We start from the raw sequence: 19866 nt of genomic DNA, 5'->3' as shown, positions 1-19866 counted from the left end.
TAAAAGTAAAAAAAGGAATTTATATTTCTTTTAATTTCTAATTAATAATAATAATAACTATATGTATAATATAATAAATAATAAAAATAAAAATAATAATATAAATACTCTCTCTATTAGTTAGTATATAAATATTAATTTATATAGTATTAATTTTTGCTATTTTCTCAAAAAAAGGTGTATTTAATATGAAGTTGGTATTTTTATGTTTCTTATATAATATAAATATTATAAAAGATTTATTATAAGTTATAAAAAAGAAGAATAAATATAAAGCTCTATATATAATAATAGAGTTTTTATATTTCTAGCTATAAAAACCTCTTCTAATAACCTCTTTAGTTAAGAAGTTATCTCTAGTATAGTAGTATTACTAAGTTATAAAAGCTTTAATAAGCTATTTAGCTTTAATATAATTAGCTTTACTATATATAGCACTACTAGCTTTACGCTATATAGCTAGCGCTATTACTATTCTACTAGTTTATTTAGCTATAATATATATTTAACTTTATATAAAAGTTTACTTATTAATAGGAATATATAAGGTTTCTATACTATTTTCCTTAATTAATAGAAGGTATAAGTTTAAATACTTATATAGTATTTCTAGAATTATATTTATATATAAAGTGAATTTTACTATAGTCTTTTTATAAGAGGGCTATATTATAACTATAAACTTAACTTTATATATAACTTTATACTACTTAAGTATATATATTATACCTTTAAATATACTTATATTTATACTAATATATATTTTATTTTACTAGATAGATTTAGTAATAAGATTTCTAATATTAATATATTTCAAATATTTTATAATTAATAAGTAAAATATAATCTTATAAGTATTATATTATAAAAAGAGGTTTATTAATAATAGTAATAACTAATTTATACTTAGATTTTATAATAATATATATTAATTTACTAACTATACTAATAAAATAAATAATAATTGTATTATAAGTTTCAAATTAGTATATTAAATAATAGTTTTAGTTTTTTAATACTTTAAAATATATATTTAAAAGAAGTTAACTTTATGAAAATAATAATAAAGATAAGGTATAAATTCTATAAAAAGATCTTTTAAAGCTGTTAGTAACTAATCTATATAATAACTTATATTCTTTATTATATTTTAGCATTAATACATATAAATAGGTAAAAGTAGCGTAGAGGGGTGATAAATTATACACTAATAGGGGTTTTAGGTAAGGTAAATGCAAATAAGTGCGATCACGCGATGTCCAGGGCATCGTTTGTATTCAAGGATGGATGCAGTGCGTCGTGTGTCCATGTGTCCATGTGTGTGTGTGTGTGTGTGTGTGTGTGTGTGTGTGTGTGTGTGTGTGTGTGTGTGTGTGTGGTGTGTGTGTGTGTGTGTGTGCGTTTGTGCCAGTCCCTGTATGTGTGCGTCTCTTGAGTGGAGGAATGCGCACGGAGACTAGTCCGGTGCCCCTCGGCACCTGCTAGCCAATTGCTGATCCTTGACGGCAATAACCTAGCACTTCGCCATGCCAGGATTGAGTGGATGGAAACAACTTGCCTGGCTTACCTTGCAATACGATCTGGACCCTTGAAAGTCTGTTACTGCGTTAAGCAGAACGCGATATTCAAGTCGTCGACCAACCCGACACTCGCATATGCGCTTACGGGGCTGAAGAGCCCAAGTGCGATACTGAGCACGCTGAGTACAAACATTCAGGGGTTCGTTCTGCTCCAATTTCTCGCAAGAAGACGAGATAGTGGGCTGGAGAACAGGGGAACAAGACCACACACAATATACAGGGTGAGGGGCTATATAGGACCAGCAGCATGCAAGAACAGGGTGGGCAATACAGGTGGAAAAGACGACGAGATAAGAGGTTAGGAGGTTAACAGCGCTTGCGGGTCATGAGCTTAGACCTGAGTGAAAAAGTAGTAGACGTATTGAAAGTGCGGAGTACTGCGTACACTACTACTACCTTAGGTAGACGAGGGTAGACGAGGTGGACGAGGTTGAAGGGTGCCATGGCTTAGCCATCGGAGCTTGCACCGCGTCCTACTGGCCTCGTTGAATGAAACAGGCAGGCAGGCGGCTCTCGCCCATGCCATCCCATCCCGTCCCATCCCACCCCGCTTCAGCGTGGTCGGTCAGCTGCATTGGCCAAATGTTTGGATGCCTATGATATGAGCACGCCTTGGCCGCAGAGCATAGCTGGCAGACGCCCTGCGATGGTTGTCCACATTTACTTTGATAGGTACCTACTACCCAGTAAGCGGTCCATCCAACTTACCCTTGTTCCTTCTCCTTGCCTCGCTGGCGAATCTAGGGCTCACCTTCTACGTACTCCGCAGTCTACGCAGTAGCTATGTGTCTGCTCTTTATTAAGTTCGGAGTTGCATCCATCAATCTTCGGTGGCCTGCTGTCGTTGCTTGCCGTCTCCATTTCCATCCACCAGCCATCCCACATCCCAATTTCAACTTCTCTCGTGCATTTGGCGTATCAGACGAAGAACTCAGCAACGGCCGCTGCCTGACCGAGTAATTTGAATTTTGCGAGCCTTTTGCAATCACACCACAAGGCGGTCTGATCTTGAAAGGGCCCTCCATCACCCGTAAGCTCAAGCGTCGACGAGTCTTGCCCAGTTCAAAATTCCAAGTCAGCTAACCACTGAGCATAGAGACGCGATGGCCTCGCCAGACCACCCCTGTTATCCAGGTGTGTTTGAAGCTACGGATACCGCCATGTTCATACCCATGGCGTTATATCCCACACCTCCAGGCCAGAACTGCTCGCTCACCCCAGGCGCGGAGCCCCAATACCAGCAATGGCTCGGGTGGGACGACCACGCAGTCGAACCCAAGTATGCCGAGAACGACTCTGTCGACTTTGTAAATCCTCCGCACTTGGAGGGCGGGGCTCAGCATCTGGAGTCTTCATACTTCGAAATGGGTGTGGAACAGGCGACGGCTACGTGGGCTTCCCAAGCGAACAACTGGCCCCCATTCCAATGTCAAATTTTTCAACAACCGCCCGTGAACACGTACAGCGGCGAGGCTTGGCCTTCTCCCGATGCGCAGTCGCAAACCGAACCCCATTCTCGAGCCAAGAAATCGACAAAACCGACAGAGGCAACTAACAACACGAGGTCCCGCCCTACGTGGTCGGCCGCCCAACAAAGTCACAAGAGGGCAAAGATCGGGGCTGTAGGCAAACCATCTCCGTCGAGCTCGAATTCTTACCGTGGCAAGGTGACAATGACAGACGACGATACCAAGTATGAGGGCGAGGGAGATGAGGTGGGCGAGCAGGGTGAGAGCTGGCGTCCGGGAATGAAAAAGTACCGCGTCAAGAATCGGGCAGCAGCAAAGCGATGCCGGGAAAAGACGAAACTATACGAAGAAGACCTTGCGGTCAAGGAGCAGGAAGTCACACAAGAACGGATGTACCTCGACGCGTACGTGGCAGCACTTAAAGAGGAGGTGCTAGCCCTCAAGAACCAAATCCTACAGCACGGCGACTGTAACTGCGAGCTTATCCAGGGATATATCGCCAGAACCGCGAGTGGCATCAGCGGACAAGCCGTACCAACGGGTGCCCAGGCACACAAGTGCATCTGAGAATAACGCCCCGCCAGCGACGGGCTCATTCCAAGGCGGCAGCTGGACGAGCGTTTTCACACACGGTAGTTTTTTTGGTAAGCTGCTGGATGATTTCCGGCGTTGGACAAGTTAGTATCGCGGCGTCAAGATGAGGGTTTCCACAGCGGTGTTGCGTGATGCTTCGTCTCCTCTCTTTCTCTCTTACTTTTTGCATCCTCTCGCATCCTTTTTTTTTATCTTATTTTCAACCTTTTTACCCTCATTCCAGCGTTTTCTTCGCCCGATGGTGGTACCCAACGGCAAGAAACAAGACACTACGACGTACTCGCAGCGGTCCACCTGCCGGCGCATGTTTTCGGAGGGTCAGTTGGGCTTCTTCTTGCGAGATGTGTGTGTACTTCTCCGAGATCTCTCCTTGATAGTACGTGAGCCAGGTGTTGCTCAACCTGATCTTTGTTGTGCGGGATGCTTGTCATAGGGAGACAAATTGGAGCCAATAGCTCTTGAATGGAAAATGTCGAAGCTTATAGAGTAGGCCGGAAGAACGATGGACGGAGAGAAGCGCCAAGACAAACTGATGTTCTGATGACCTCCGCTTTGAATGGTGCTTAATCGTGCGCACGGTAAGTAAGAATGATGAGACAACTGCCACATGGCCGCAACGAAGGCTCCGAGTGTTAGGGGGTCCAATAAGCGTGAGATGTTGAAGGCTTGGGAGACTATCCAGGCATGGATTGACATTTGCTTGTCGCCAAATCCTGTTTCTGCCTCGTGTACTCGATTCAGACGATGGAATGTCAACATTGATACCGTGCGTCAGGGTACGGAGACTGGTGCCTCCCGTGGTACTGATCTTTCTGCAAGCGAGGTGTGGAGGGTCAGTGACGAACCAGAGATGGATGAAAGCCCTGGTCCTCGATGCCGGGGAACCCTGACTGTTCCATGAAAGGGGCAGGTCGGGACGTTTCGGAGAGGATTCCGTGGCCAATCATTCGCTTTGCCCATGCGGAAGCGACTCCGGACTGCAAAACACCATCCATCACTGGCGGCTGCTGCTGCTGCGCCTGCGTCTTCCTTCTTGCTGATCCCGCGCCAATACCTCACATCACGTACTGACATGGCCTCGACTTGTTTTAGGCACCTATCTCCCCTTGCCACCTACTTGGACAGCGCCAGCGACCGTCCATCGATCTCATCGCCCTGCCGCGTTTATCATTCCGCCAGCTCGCGTTTCATTGTCCACAGTTCCAATGGCCGGCGGGCTAGACACAGGGCAAGAGCAGGTGTCGGAGTTGTGGGTGTTTTTTTTGCGCTGTGCAAGCAAGGATACCGGATTTCGAGAGTTGGAGAGAGATTTGACAAACTAGTGACGGGAAGAATGTCCGTGGCCAATCACACCTTCCAGCTTGCCCGGAATGGATTACTCAGTGAGTACTTGGCACCTCCCCCCCCCCCCCCCCCCCCCCCGCAACGTATCTGCTCCTCCAAGCTTGTCTCCCTATCGCCCTACGCACGGGATACCTTTCCAGCAAAACGTGGCACTTCCCCCCCGACATGCATGGCACTCGTTCACAACCGCTTTCCCATCCATTCATAGTCCAGTCAAATATTCCCTTGTCCCCAGTTCACTCGTCGCAATTTCCAATTTTTGGCTCCTCCAGTACCACGACCTGCCTCTTCCTCTTAACTTGGGGCTTGCATCCGCCGCCATCAACTCACCTTTTCGCTACCCGGGGTTTTTGTTAGTTCTTACCTACCCTAACCATCCATGAACATTGGCTGACTGGAAGAGCAGGTAGAGAGACACGGCACATTCAAGCCACATCGCCTCAGCAGCTACGACGGAGACTCGCGACATATCACAGCCCTTTATCCCAGTCTGCAAATACAGGATGACTTGCTGTCTCCGACAAACGATTGCTCGTGCCGGGGATGGACGGCGTGGAACAACGAGATGAGCGAGTCTCTCCAAAGTCCAAACGCATCTGCCGGCGTGCCATACTGTGAAACCCCTGGCCAGCTCTTCGACAACTCGACAGCCCCTGAAGAAGGCCAAGGTCGGGCCCGCAGGTAGGGCATATGCCACGAGCTCAAACTCTCCCAAAAATGAGACGGCAACGATGGTCAACGATGTTGACGAACACGGGGAGTCCTCTCCGAGCCCAAAGCATCAGCTTCCCCAGCACGGCGACTGCGACTGCGATATCATTCAGGGGTATATCGCGAGAGCCGCCGGCGTTGTGCGACCGGAACCTCAACGTAACATAAGTAGTACATGGCTACCTACGAACGAGTTAGCCAGACAAGCGGCCCGTGCGATGGCTGCAAAAGTGGCCTATCTCGGATGCAGGCTACAGCAGCACTGAGATGAGGCTGGCAACGGAAACAGGGCGAAGGGGTGATGCTCTTTTGTTTTCTTCCCTATTCCATCCATCCATGCCCTCCCGTTGTTTGCCCGACTATTCCGAGTTTGGAGTGTCTTATGAGTGGCTCGTGGCTCGTGGCTCGTGGCTCGTGGCTCGTGGCTCGTGGCTCGTGGTTGCCATGCGATAGAGAGTGGAGCTTTTGATTGGTCAAAAATCGGGAACTGCTTCAGCCATGGGCCCGAGGCAAGTGGAAACGACCTGATGGAAGGGACCTTCCATGGGTGTGCACCTCACCTCCCAGCGACCCGACCGCTGTAAACCACGAGGCCCCGATCTGTCTTGCTCTCTCGCCTTGTCATACTTCTTCCTATTGACCCCGTCTCCTCTTGCCTGTTCCCCTTCCCCTCCTTTTCTGTTTAATTCTTTTTTTTCTTTCTTTTTTTCTTTTCTCCCCTCCCCTCCCCCCTCTCTCTCTTTCTCCTTCTCCTCCAAAAAGCATGCCGAGCGACGCTGGGCACACCCAAGTCCAAAATGCCCTGGGAGCAACTCCCCCAGTGGACCAAACAAAGACCACAGGAGGTCGGAAGCGTCCTATCCTGGAGGTCTGACAGGAACCGCCGGCTGCGGTTCCCGATGCGCCAGCAAACTCTCGATAGCCACGGCGGTTTTTAGTACCCGCGGCACTCTTGGGCACCCTTGTACTCCCACGGTGGGTGGGCAGACTGGGCAGCCGTTGCTGCTGTTGCTACACAGCTCTTCCCAGCTGCACGCCTGGCCAGGCCCTGGCTAGAAGAGTCCATGGGTTTGGGCAACTTTGCAGGCTAACTCTATCAACCTGTTTGATTTCAGACGTACTTTCTGTGCGCATGGGTTTTTGTTATTGTGAACCTTCTCTTTTTTCCCCCTCAAAAGAAAGAAAAAAAGTCATGCTCATGTGTCTCTGCTGACTTTGGCCTTCCCCGGAAGGCCTGCTGCTGGAAGTCATCAACAAGTACGCCGATATATCGGTGCGGCGCTGCTCTCCGTCATTCCTCAGTCCAATCCACAACGGAGAATCAGAGCCAAGCCCAGCCCAGCCTACCTTGCCTTAGCCGACCGACGGAGCTGAGGTGTCGATCCTGTCCTGCCCGGTCTGCGGTGCCCAACAGCAGACCTTCCCCTACCCACCTTTTGTACGCAGCACTTTACCTGACTGAGATTTTGTCTCTTCTTTCTGCCAAATTATGAGGTAGTCAGCAAGGCGTGCGGAAAACGGGCCACCTGCCTGCCTACTTACCTCTGAGAGGCCATTCCGTCATACCTGATCGTTTCTGAAGGGCTCTCTCTCTCCAAGGTAATCCGGACCTGACCGGGGTTTTCCAAGACGCAACCCCAGCCGAGCAAGAAGGGAAGAGGGAAAAATCGAAGCAGACGACACGACGCACGCAGAACACACCCTCTCTCTTCCCCCTCCCTCCCCCCCTTTCCCCCCTTCTATCAGCATGGCCGGCGGGTCGGCAGTATGACGCGCACCGTCAAGGCCCTCGAGAGTTCTTTAGCGACACGGCGAGCGGATCTCATTCTGGACTTGCAGTTGTGGCCCGCTCTGACCTCTCTCGACTCGTCCACTGGCGCCATTCCAATTGCTTGCTGTGAGACTGCAGATCTCGCCCGGTCAACTACACGCCCAACAGACACCACCATACACAGACGCGAACGCTGGCGGCACTCACCATCCCTTGGCAAACCTGGGAGGCGCCCAGGTCTTCCCATGGTCCAAGGCCGAGGCTGGGGTTACCCAAATCATGAAACCACAGCGTGAGCTCCTGCCCGCAGGCCCAGCGGTAGCCAGCGGCGCCTCTTCTGAGCGCGAGTCGACCCCGCAATCTGTTACCGGCGGTGCTGGTGCTTCTTCTGCCCCAAGACGTCGTCCCCAGACCAAGATCGCGTGCACATCATGCCGTCGGAGGAAGTCGAAATGTGACGGCTTACGTCCCGTCTGCTCATTATGTGCAGGCATGGGCCGCACCAAGTGCGAGTACGATGCTGGGCCCGACGTCACACGCTTCGCCGCCCTCAAATCCAAACACGAAGAACTGCAACAACGCGTCTCTCTATTTGAGGAACTCTTCCACCTACTATCTATGCGCACCGATTCCGAATCGGTCGAAATCATTCGTCGCATGCGCACCACAAATATTCAGACAGGCCTGGGCGACCTTGTCAAGTTTATCAAAAACGCCGACCTGTTGATCCAACTGGCCTCTACCAAGTCAGCAGAGTCCTCCCCGGCACCAGGAGCAGACGTTGGGCACCACGGTTCCCTGCCACTAGACGAAATATCGTCTCTGTTCGAATCATTGTGAATAGTCCTAGCCCCATTAGCCTTCCCTAGTTACGCTCTTTGACTAACAAAACGACGCAGAAAACCGTCCATCTCCAAGCTCGATGCAACGACTCGTACTAAATTTTTGAACACGATCAGAGTGCAAATCGATGCTCTCGCCAAGAGTGAAGATAGTCCGTCCGACTCAGCTACGACAATGAAAGGCGAGGTAATGACAGACGCAATGACGGACGTAGATACGGATGCCGAATTGGATGGGCTACCACACAGCAAACGTGGAGATTTCCTCAAAGGCCTCTTGAACGACGATGCTCCGAGGAGACGAAATTGATGATCCGCTCCGCTTGCAAAGCCTCTGTGCGGTTCTCTTTGCGGCGCGGAAGATGTCACGAGTCATGGAACCAATCGGCTGTAGGGAGTCCAAGGCATGCGAGGCAAACTTACGCCGCTTTTCAACGAACGTATCAATCGAGGGACGTTCTGGACATAGAAACGACATTCACGTGGGATTTGTCTGTGCCCATCGCGCATCAAAACCGAAGATCTCAAGGCATTCGTAATTGCCAAGATTGGGGACAGCGTCGGGCACAGGACAACGGCAGTAAGTTTTGGAGACGTCGGCTTCCGACGGTTTGCATCCACGTCAACCTTTAGGATTGTCCCCGGATCTCCCGTTGTGTCGACGGAAGGCAGGAGGGAACAACCAAGGCTGCAGCGTTGTTGTTAAAGATGTATGTGTAACAGCTGTTTTTTTATGATTATGCCTAGCCCAGCAAGGGGTATGACATGTATTGAGGATGAGACGCCCGCTCACGATGTTGACGCGGCAGATTTTAAAGCATGTCGAAGCATTGGTTTTTTTTTTTATGGCTGACGGTAAGCCTAATAAAAAAGTACCTGCATCAAAACAACAGATTGCATGAAACCTCGGGTAGTACTTCGTGGACGGCGGACTTGATGCCGAGAGACGATGAGGTTCCCGTATGCTTGTCGCGACAGCGAAGCGATGTGGTACGCCCAGATAGGCTCACTCACCGCTACAGGGATCTACACAATCTAAGCTCGTCGAGCACGTGCCTTGCGAACAGTGACCTGTCGCATATCGACGCGATCCGCGTACGGTTCTTTGGACACTGCTGGACTAAGGGCCAAGGGCGTTTACCAAGCAACAACCCAGCCCTATGGCGCGCCGAACGCCTCGGGCCGACTGCTACCCTTGAGTCCCCGATAATCCCAGGTGCTGCTACTAATTGAGCAGCGGGCGTCTTTTCCCAGCAGAACGCTTGGGTGAAGGCACTGCCGATGTTTTCTACCTCCCCGCACACACAGATAAAGAGAGAGAGAGATTCTTCTCTCTGCACAGCAATTTCGACCACACTCATTTGCGTTTGCGTTACCCGAAACCCCTGCAAATGCGGCATTTATCGCCCCTCAAACGGGCTTTTTTTCAACTTCAATTAACCTCTTTTTCAATAATTGCGCAACGCGCAGCGCATACGCCCGAATAAAAAAGATACCTCTAAAATCAGCGAAATCAGGGCTATCGATTAGTATACTTTTTGATCGGGTATATAGAGTTTCTAAGAAGTTCATTTTTAGGCTAAAAATGGGCGGAAAACGACGAAAAACTCTATTTTTAATCAATAACGCGTTTTTAATCGAGAACGAACGCGGAAAAATCGACTTTTTGAAACAGTAATACGCCCGATTAAAAAGTATACTAATCGATAGCCCTGATTTCGCTGATTCTAGAGGTATCTTTTTTATTCGGGCGCATGCGCTGCGCGTTGCGTAATTGATGGCTTTTTCTAGTTTTTTCTACTGAAAAAGGGGCTTTTTTGGCCACTGCGTTGAAAAAAAGCCGTTTTGGCCCCCAACTGCGACAGGGGTTTCGGGTAACGCAAACGCAAATGAGTGCAGCTGAATGTGGCCGGCCAGTGCGTGTCGACCGCCGGGCCTAGGCCCCTTCGCCTAAAATAACAACGCAGTCCGACGTCGCATGAGAGATGGGGACCCTGCCAGCCATTTGGCAGCATGGCAGCCCAGCATGGTTGCGTTTGCGTGCGTGAGTGCAGGCGCGGGGTTTTTGGTTGGCAGAGGGCCATGGCATGGCAGCAGCGGAAGCGGGAGCAGACGCAGGCAATCCCATGGCAAGCGAGAGGGAGGGGAGGGGGGCAACTGCGGCTGCGTTTGCAAGCATGTGGGAGGAAGCGGAGATGGCATCGTGAATCCACGACGACGGACTCCCTTTCCTCTCCCCCCTCCTAAAACCTAAAGGAAAACAGAATTACGAACTTTGTACAGCGTCCACAGCGTGTCGCGCTTATTCTTGAAGCAAAATTCCTTGGGCCGGGGAAGGGGGGGCTAGGTTGGTTGGCTTCGTGACACTTGTTGCAGTGGTTCGGCCGAGCACTGACTCGTTCGGTTCCGAGTTTGGCAGAACCACGTTGGTGACGTCGGCGTGAACATGGAAGATCCCCGTCTTCGTCAGCCGGTTTTTTTTTCTTTCCTTCCCCCCCCCCCCCCCCCCCCCCCCCCCCTAAAAGGGGGAGGGGGCGCAGCTGACGGTGCGCGGTATAACTTGGCAGCCTCCCCCGTGTACTGAGCGGCCCCCCTACCTTTCCGCTTACACGGAAGAGTAGAGACCGCCTTCTTTCGCCTGGGTTAGAGGTAAAGGAAAAGGGAAAGGGAAAGGGAAAAACAAACAGAAAGAAGAAACGGAGGCGGGTTTAAGATGCATACCTAGGTGGCCGGCCCTCTTGCGGAATTCGGACTCCAGTAGCAGGCAGGCAGACGTACCCGGTCTCCAGAGACGGTCGACGGACTGGTTCCCGTCCCGCCCTACCAGCGCTGCGGCCTTTCGTCCCGGCAGGCAAAGAAGAGGGACGCGCATCGCTGCTGAGGTAAGCATTCGGGATCACGTTTTTTGTGGTGATCCAAGCATTCGGATCGAGATCCATTGGGCTGGGGTTGGAAATCCGGATATTACGTAAAGCACGGCGTCCGGATAAAGTACGGCGGATCTAGCACACGCAAAATGCACGGGCCATCTATTATGGGTACTGCCCAGGTACTTCCATTGGCGAGGGCGGCCGGAGCCGGACAGTCAAATGAACGCAAATCGCCATCGGCGTCTGGCGGGCACGGGAAGAGCGTGGGCCAGCGACAAGTGGAGGGTTTCGCGTTTGCCATGTTCATTACTTGGCGAGCCTGGGCTTAGCGGTGTGCAGGAACAAATGGCGAAGAAGACGTCCAAGGGGAGGGGGAAAGGGGAAGGACTGGCACCCAGGCGGGTTGGGTCGGTGGTAGTGGGTGGACTGCTGCTGCCGATGCCGATGCCGCTGCCGCTGCCGCCCGGCCGGGAAAGGGAACACCTGGTCCCAGACGTGTTTCTGTTACTAATTCCCGGACGTCACGACTCTCTTCCTTCAATGAGTCACCTGCCGTTTGCTTCGAGAAAGGATAGGCGCCACGGGATCTCGATGAGCTAGAGATGGCCGTATGGGCGAGTCGGCCAAGAGATGCAAAAGGTCGTTGAGGGCGTAATCGACTTTGGGGGAAATGCGACGGGCCGTTGCGGAAAGGTCGAGAGGCTTGGATGGTGTAAGTTGCAGGCGAGATGTGCCGCTTTGAGGTGGCGCTTGCATCATGGATGTCCGCTCGGTCGTTTGTTCGTGTTCACTTGCGGCATTGGGAGGGAGGTTTTCGTCTCGCGGTATACGGCATTCCGCGCGGGACGTCGGGGTTGCTTTATACAGCTCTCCCAAGAGATGACTGCAGTCTGCTGCCATGTAAGTCTGCTGTCCGCGTGGACCTGCTGCCTCTGTTTGGTGGTTGGGTGACCTTGCCCGCCGGACCTGACCGAACGGCGTCGGCTTCGGCCACTGTTAAAATGAACGAACCCAGGGTTCGGCTTCGGTTGAAGGATGTGTCGTTTGGTTCAAGACCGGGGTTGTTTTTGGTTGGTGGGGAAGGAAAAAAAGGGTTCTTGGGGTGGAGGGAGGAAAAGGGAAAACCACGACTAAGTGAAATAACGCCATTGGCCAGTTTCGTTCCGGTTTCTGGTTTTCCTTGAGCCGCCCTTCCGCACCCCGGACTAACTAACATGGCCATGCGCCTGGGACATGTGCGTCTCGTCTTTCTCTAACTCTATAGAGACAACGGGGATCAGGAGGGGTGGCATGAGACGAGAGTTGGTGAGATACCTGACAGGCACGCACGCAGAGAGAGAAAGAGATGATGCGAAGGATGGGCATTCGCAGTCTTTCTGAACTGTGGTTCCCCATGAGGAAGCGGGAGCCGACGACTCTGGACAACTCGCAACCTGACGTGCAACCCAACCTGTCCACCCCGGTTGATCGAAGGAACTGGAACCTCAACCTAGTCTTGCTCCCTGGCCTGGACTATACGACCTTTCCGTGGCATCTGGGGTAAGCGCAGGGACGAGCAACAACCACACAAAAAAACTTTTCCAATCTCTTTACACTAGTCTCTTCCCGCCTCTTTCTCTCTCTCGGCTCCTCGCGTTTGGATGGAGAAATGACTTAAGACTTGCATCAAATCACCTAACCCACCCAACCTTGTGCGGTTCCTTTTCCACCACCCCCGTTCGTTCCCGCGCCCTTCTCTGACACCCACCTTTTCGAACCGGCCGCCGCCCGCCGACTTAGGAACCGCATGCCACACACACCCCCTCCACTTGTTTCGCTTCGGTTCATTACCCAAGGGGAGTCCCAAGGCGGCCCGAAAACTACAAGTAAGTGTGACTCTGCCCACCTCCCACGACGGGTTTCTGTGGACGTTCGTCTGGGCTGTATGTCTTGTTGAGTTCCCGAAACCTCTTGGGTTGAAATCTTGTCACGCCGTTTTATCAGAAACGGTCCTTCGTCTCTCATCATTTTGAACATCTTGTCCATCTTGTTTCCTGTATCGAAAAGGTCTTGCCAGAGAAGTGAGCAGGGTCGGTTTTGTAAGACACACAGAGAGTCTTGTCGAGTAAGAAGTGTTCGGTGCAAGAGAAGGGGAACAAACAGAAGAGACCACATCGGATCCCGAAACCTACAGGCAAGACAGCAGCGAGGAAGAACAGCGCCGGGAAGGGGGTTCTGTACCAGAAACACTTCCAGAAACACAAAATAATATCCTTGTCTTTCTTCTTTCGTTCCGTCTTTTAACACAGGTACACACACGCACGCCACACACCCCAGATGGACCCGGAAAAGGCAGCACAGACATCCCACCGCCACCACCCCGGGGTCAACGACGACTACAACGACACGGCCACCACACACTCGTCGTACATCGCCCCAGAGGAGCCAGACTACAGCAGCTATGCCTACCCCGTCCCGGACAAGGCCGACTCGGCAGCGCACAACGGCACCGCCGCCTTCGGCAACGACCTGATCCCCTCCGTCTCCAACGCCGTGGCCAACGCCGGCAGTAACACTTACACCAACCCCGGCAACAGCGCCGCCGACGGCAAGGACGGCGACTTCATCAACCGCGTGCCCTCGGCAGCGACCACCACCGCCGCCGAGGAGGAGACGTACCCCGAGGGCGGCCTGCGCGCGTGGTCCGTCGTGCTCGGCTCCTGGCTCGCGCTCTTCTCCGCGCTCGGCATCATGAACAGCATCGCCGTGTTCCAGACGTACGTCGCCACGCACCAGCTGCAGGGCTACCGCGAGGGCACCATCGGCTGGATCTTTTCCGTGTACACGTTCCTTTGCTTCTTCGGCGGCATCTACATCGGCCCCGTGTTCGACCGCTGGGGCCCGCGCTGGCTCGTTCTCTCCGGCACGGTGTGTCTCGTTATCGGGGTGATGCTACTCAGCATCTGCACGCGTAGGTTTCTCCCCATTTCCCCATTCAACGGACGCCACTGACAAATGCCACAGTCTACTGGCACTTCATGCTCGCCTTCGGCATCCTCTGCGGCCTGGGATCCTCCCTCGTCTTCACGCCGTCCATCGCCGCCGTCGGGCACTGGTTCAAGCGGCGCCGCGGCTTCGCCACCGGCATGGCCTCCACGGGCGGCTCCATCGGCGGCATCGTCTTCCCGCTCATGATGCAGTCCGTCTTCCCGCGCCTCGGCTGGGGCTGGACCATCCGCGCCGTCGGCTTCATCTGCCTCGCCCTCTGCGGCGCCTCCAACTTCCTCATCCGCTCCCGCCTCCCGCCGCCCCGCAACGCCTCCCCGCACCCGGACCCGCGCATCTTCCGCTCCGCCGCTTTTAGCCTCACCACCGCCGGCATCTTCCTCATGGAGTTCGCCCTCTTCATCCCGCTGACGTACATCTCCTCGTACGCCCTCAGCCGCGGCTTCAGCGAGTCCTTCGCCTTCCAGATCCTGCCCATCCTCAACGCCGGCAGCGTCCTCGGCCGCGCGCTGCCCGGCTGGTGGGCCGACATCGCGGGCCCGTTCAACAGCAACCTCGCCGCCATCGTGGTGTCCGTGGTCGCGTGCCTGGCCGTGTGGCTGCCCGCGGGCGGCTCCGCGGCGGGCGTAATCGTCTTCGCGGTGCTGTTCGGCTTCGCGAGCGGTAACAATATTAGTATTTCGCCCGTGTGCGTCGGCCGCCTGTGCAAGACGCAGCACTATGGGCGCTACTACTCGACGACGTACACGTGCGTGTCGGTCGCGTGCCTGGTGGGCATCCCCATCGGCGGCGAGCTGATCACGGCCGCGGGCGGAGAGTACTGGGGCCTCATCGTGTTTACCGGTATTGTGTACGTGCTGGCCTTTGCGGCGCTGCTTGCTGCCAAGATCGTGTGTGTTGGCAAGAATGTTTTGGCTGTTTTTTAAAAGAGGTGGACGTGGTTTGCTTTTGGGGAAATCATTGTTAGGCGCAAAGGGAATGCAGGGAAAAAAAGTCTTTTATGGGTTTTTGGATAACATGATGAATGGCATTTGTACGTAGACCAAGATTGAGAGAGACACAGCCTGTCTGTTTAACCAGAAAATATTTAATGTAATATCATCATGAAAAATGATCCAGTGTCTACGTTCTGCCGCCGGCGTCTCGGTATTGCAGCGGCTATCGGTGCCGAAAAGGTCATGATCTGACCAAAAAAGTACCCTTGCTGCATGTTTGACGTTTGCCCGCCCGCCCGTGCCAGGGGCGTAAGCAGTTTGGTCGTGTGAGAGTTTCCAGGTTCCCGCTCTGCCGCCGTGTCGCGAGCTCCGATCCACCCGACGTCCCCGTGCCCAAAATTACCCGGCAGGATCCCTCACGGAAGGAGGGTCGGGTGGGGCGCACGGGCCCCCGTCGGCCCGTGACAGGAAGAGCCCGGCCGCTGCGAACGGTTAAAACCCTCGTCTCTCTTCCTTCTTTTCTGCCATTGCTGTTTCTTACTTGCCTGGTCGATTTTGAGTCGTCTCTCAGCAACGCGTGAGGCAGCCCGTCGGTTACTCTTTTTCTCCAACTGTCCCGGCCTCTTGGGTGTTTACCGGCAGTGATATATCAAGGTGAGTGAGAGTGATGTAAGCTGCGTCATATGACCGGAAGGCCGAGGTTGAAACGGAGATGGGGACGCCGAGGGTGTGAGTTGACGGCGGGGGAGATGACCACATTGGTTATATGCCTCACTCGCAGGGTGCCTTTCTGAAAAGGACGGGTTTCGGAGATGTGCCTCTGTTTTGAAAATTTATAAAGTACCGTCGTGACTAACACCACGGCAGATTCATCCACGCTCACCCCACCACATACCTCATCTCACAACCACCACACGCAACAACATCTCGCCCAACATGACAACAGAAACCGCCGAGCACCAAGAGGACGCCTACTTCTCTTCCCAACCGCCCCCGAAAAACCTCGACGCCCACGTCTCCGCCGCCCGCGCCTTCATCACGCACCACGCCGCCCTCGCCGGCCGGCGCATCGTCCTCGTCACCTCGGGCGGCACCACCGTGCCCCTCGAGAAGCAGACGGTCCGCTTCATCGACAACTTCTCCGCCGGCACCCGCGGCGCCACCTCTGCCGAGTACTTCCTCGAGGCCGGCTACGCCGTCATCTTCCTGCACCGCCAGTTCTCCCTGCAGCCCTACAGCCGGCACTACTCCCACGCCACCGACTGCTTCCTCGACTTTTTGGCGGAAGGGGAAGATGGCACTGTTGTAGCCAACCCCGGCCACCAGGAGCGCATGCGCGCCGTCCTGCGCAAGTACCAGGCCGCCCGCAAGGACAACATGCTCCTCATGCTGCCCTTTACCACCATCACCGACTACCTCTTCGAGCTGCGCGCCATCGCGGGGCTGCTGAGGCCGCTCGGCCCGTCGGCGCTGCTGTACCTCGCCGCCGCGGTGTCGGACTTCTTCCTCCCGCAGGACCGCATGGCAGAGCACAAGATCCAGAGCACCAACGCCACGGACTCCCTTTCTTCCTCCTCCAAGCCTCAACCCCGCAACGGCAACAACAACGGCGCGCCCTCCGAAGACGAAGAAACGTTCGACAACTTCGACTCCTCCCCCGCTATCCCGCGCTCCAAGCGCCTGATCATCGACCTCGATCCCGTGCCCAAGTTCCTGCAGAACCTCGTCGACGGCTGGGCGCCGCAGGGCATGGTCGTCAGCTTCAAGCTCGAGACCGACCCGGCCATCCTCGTGCACAAGGCAAAGTACTCCCTCGAGCGCTACCAGCACCACCTCGTCATCGGCAACCTGCTGTCCACGCGCAAGTGGGAGGTCGTCTTCGTCGCGCCGGGCCAGCGGGACAGGTGGGTCCGGGTCCCCAGTGCGCAGCAAGGGCCGCGGGACTCGATGCCGGCGGAGGACAAACCGCTCGACCCGGCTGCGCTGCCGGAGGGCGACCCCGAGGTGGAGATTGAGAGCTTGATCATCCCCGCCGTGCAGGAGCTGCACTCGAAGCATATCCAGTCGTTGCAGAAGTAGACTGTGGTTTAGAAGAGCTGGTGTTTTTCTCTTACACGTAATCGAGGGGGCTAGAGCGAGCGTCACGTATATAACGGCATACCGCGCATATATGGTAATGAAAAGCATTGAATACTATTGGTTTTGTTCTAGAAATAAGTGGTGTCTCCAAGCCAATTCGCTACGTGATGCTGTGATTTGAAAATAAATTGTTACATGCGTTCTTTTGAGTTTCAAAGACAGCCCTCGACATCTATTGTCGGGAGGAGTTTGACAGACGCCAGGCCCTCATGGGCAGCGACTGCAGGTGCAGGACCTTGGGACGGATGTACAGCATAAAGGTGACGACGCCAAAGACGACGCAGATGATGTTGACGAAGTAGTATCCGTCGCGCACCATGTCGCACGTGCCGCCGCCCTTGACGCAGCGCTCCTTGTCGGGCTGGAGAGAGCATGAGAAGGGATCGGTGACGACGGGGCCCTTGAGAGCGTCGAGGTCGGCGGGGTTGCCGGGGTGGCAGGTTGCGACGGTGAAGTAGTCGACGAGACGGAGAACGAAGAAGCGCGGGAACGTGCCGCCAAGGTTGCAGACGCTGAAGCATGTTAGTATAAATAAGACAAACGGATGGACAGAAAACTTACGTGGCCAGCAGTGTCATGTAAGTGCCGCCAATGACAGGGTCTGCGATTCTAGCGTGGAACGCGGAGACGGCGACGAACATGACGGTGTTGGTGAAGGTCGAGAAGACGTGCTCTCCAATGACAACAAGCATGTACCAAGAAGTAACGCCGCCAGCGGGGAAGATTGTGACGGTGAACTGCGCAATCAGAGCCGCAACAAGACGGCCCATGAAGCCCCAGCACCACAGACGCATCGGGGTGTACTCTTGCGACCACTTTCCGGCGTAGTACCCAAGCGCAATCTCAAAGGGAAAGTCGATCAGAACAGTCAAAGCCATGTTCTCCTGGCCAAAGCCCTTGTCAATGAGCTTGAGGTTGGTGACGGCATCGTTCGCCTGGAAACCGATCTTGGCGATGAGATGGACGATGATAATCGTCTGAATGTTCTTGAGCTTGAGAACGCCCCACATGATCTTGTACACGTCCCAGATGCCGTCCTCGTTCTTAGTCTTCTCCTCGCGCTTGAACAGAGACAGGCCGATGGTAATGGCAATGTAGGCCCAGCCCCAGAAGGTGAGATAGCCGCCAAGGTTCATCAACCCCGTGTCAAGCGGAGTGCTGCGGAAGTAGCGGTTGGCAAAGTCCTTGGAGTTGAACGCCAAGAACACCGTGTAGGACAGGAAATGGCCGGCAGTCAGGCCAACAGTTTGCGCAGTGGAAGCATACGAGACATTCCCGGGAGTCAGTAGAGTCAGGGCCCAGCCGTCTACGGCAATATCTTGAGTGGCGCACATAAACACCAAGAAGAACCACCACCCGGTGAAGTTCCACACAGTCGGACCACCGGGCTTTCCAGTCGTAGCCATCATGTTCTCGACAGTAGAGCCGAGCCACAGCATTCCCAAACCAGAGAGCAGCTGGATGGGGAGAATCCAGCTCTTTCTGCGCCCAACCTTGGGGCTCCATACCGCATCGACGATCGGGCTCCACAGGAGCTTCAGCGAGTAGGGATACGACGCCAGACTGAAGATTCCAATCTCGCTGTATGACATGTGATCCTTCATGAGGAACGGCACGGAGCCGCCGGCGAGACCCATAGGAACACCCTGCAAGAAGTACAGCAGCACCAGCAGGAGGAAGTTGCGCTGGTCTTGCACGGGCAGCTCGAAGAAGCCATGGTTGTTCGCGATGGGCGTCTTGGGGACGGGGTCGTCGAGGGTGAAGGATTCGCGCGCCATGAGGTTCGCGGTGACGGTGTCGGAGCCGGGGGCCGTCGTCTTCCGCCGGTACTCAACGTTGTTCTGATTCATATCGCCGTTGGCGTGGCCGTTGGTGCCGTCTGTGTCGACGGCAAGATCGGCCAAAGCTTTGCGCTTCGTGGACTTGTTCCGGCGGGTTCGGACGCTCATTTGTGCTTGGTAATCGTGGATCTGCGGCGTAGTCGTAGGGTGGGGAGCAGCGTGGAGTAGTTGGAAAGAAACAGTAGTATGTAGAGGTTAGAGAAAGAGGTTGGAAGACTTTGTGCGACAAGTCGAGTGTTGTGAGGACAAAAAGTTTGGGTTTCGAGTACGGATCGAGATAAGGTCGAAGGCGGGGTGGAGCAGAGTCCGTGGGAGTCAAGGCGACACTGCTTAAAAAGCAGCTGGAAACCAGTGACAAGCGGAAGAAGCGCTAGGCAGCGGGACGCGCGAAGTTTGTGCGGTCGGGTGTTGGTTTGGTAGGAGTGCGCGCGAGGAAGGCGATGTGTATGTGCCCCGGGACGAGTGGACGGGAAGCGCAACCGTGGCCTTTGACACTTTTGGGGAAAAGCCTGTGGCAACAACAATGAATGAATAATGGTCGGCGGGCCGCTTTATTAGGCTCCAATAAATGACTGTAAGAAGGTTTTTCAATGAGGAAAAATAATGTGACAGAAAAAAAGACCCAAGTCCAAGTGGACTGAGACGCGGAGAAGATTTACCGAAGCAGAGCAAGAAGGCAAAGGCGCTGTGTTCTTGATTGCGACGATACTTGGCGAACAAAGAAGAAAGAGACGGGACGGGGGAGACAGGCGCAGCAAAGAAGCTTATCCTCGTCCAGCTCAGTT

At 53.6% G+C, this 19866-nt stretch overlaps 5 protein-coding genes across 5 annotated transcripts; 4 read left to right on the top strand and 1 right to left on the bottom strand.

The window, feature by feature from the left end:
• Positions 1–2226: 2226 nt before the first annotated feature.
• On the top strand, positions 2227–3616 carry CGGC5_v011004 (Transcription factor atf21; the record flags this gene model as incomplete). The annotated part of the gene is made up of 4 exons (XM_032037354.1): positions 2227–2252; positions 2596–2610; positions 2677–3202; positions 3248–3616. The coding sequence occupies 4 exons, from the start codon at positions 2227–2229 to the stop codon at positions 3614–3616; spliced, it is 936 nt and encodes a 311-aa protein (XP_031892374.1).
• A 3849-nt stretch (positions 3617–7465) lies between these two features.
• nit-4-0 (Nitrogen assimilation transcription factor nit-4) lies at positions 7466–9127 on the top strand (the record flags this gene model as incomplete). The annotated part of the gene is made up of 5 exons (XM_032037365.2): positions 7466–7595; positions 7654–8305; positions 8369–8498; positions 8984–9021; positions 9121–9127. 5 exons carry the CDS (start codon positions 7466–7468, stop codon positions 9125–9127), a joined length of 957 nt encoding a protein of 318 aa, XP_031892859.2.
• A 4370-nt stretch (positions 9128–13497) lies between these two features.
• MCH5-0 (Riboflavin transporter MCH5) lies at positions 13498–15092 on the top strand (the record flags this gene model as incomplete). The annotated part of the gene is made up of 2 exons (XM_032037376.1): positions 13498–14131; positions 14185–15092. The coding sequence occupies 2 exons, from the start codon at positions 13498–13500 to the stop codon at positions 15090–15092; spliced, it is 1542 nt and encodes a 513-aa protein (XP_031892380.1).
• A 945-nt stretch (positions 15093–16037) lies between these two features.
• On the top strand, positions 16038–17180 carry CAB2 (Phosphopantothenate--cysteine ligase CAB2; the record flags this gene model as incomplete). The annotated part of the gene is made up of 1 exon (XM_032037388.1): positions 16038–17180. The coding sequence occupies one exon, from the start codon at positions 16038–16040 to the stop codon at positions 17178–17180; it is 1143 nt and encodes a 380-aa protein (XP_031892316.1).
• A 232-nt stretch (positions 17181–17412) lies between these two features.
• On the bottom strand, positions 17413–19189 carry CGGC5_v011000 (uncharacterized protein; the record flags this gene model as incomplete). The annotated part of the gene is made up of 2 exons (XM_032037400.1): positions 17413–17752; positions 17802–19189. 2 exons carry the CDS (start codon positions 19187–19189, stop codon positions 17413–17415), a joined length of 1728 nt encoding a protein of 575 aa, XP_031892315.1.
• Between the last annotated feature and the right edge of the window lie 677 nt (positions 19190–19866).

This window comes from Colletotrichum fructicola, assembly GCF_000319635.2.
Source record: "Colletotrichum fructicola Nara gc5 chromosome Unknown KSG_Nara_v1_contig06, whole genome shotgun sequence".
Classification (NCBI taxonomy): Eukaryota; Fungi; Ascomycota; class Sordariomycetes; order Glomerellales; family Glomerellaceae; genus Colletotrichum; species Colletotrichum fructicola.
The sequence above is the reverse complement of the archived record's forward strand: the minus strand, read 5'-3'. Positions and strand labels throughout refer to the sequence as shown.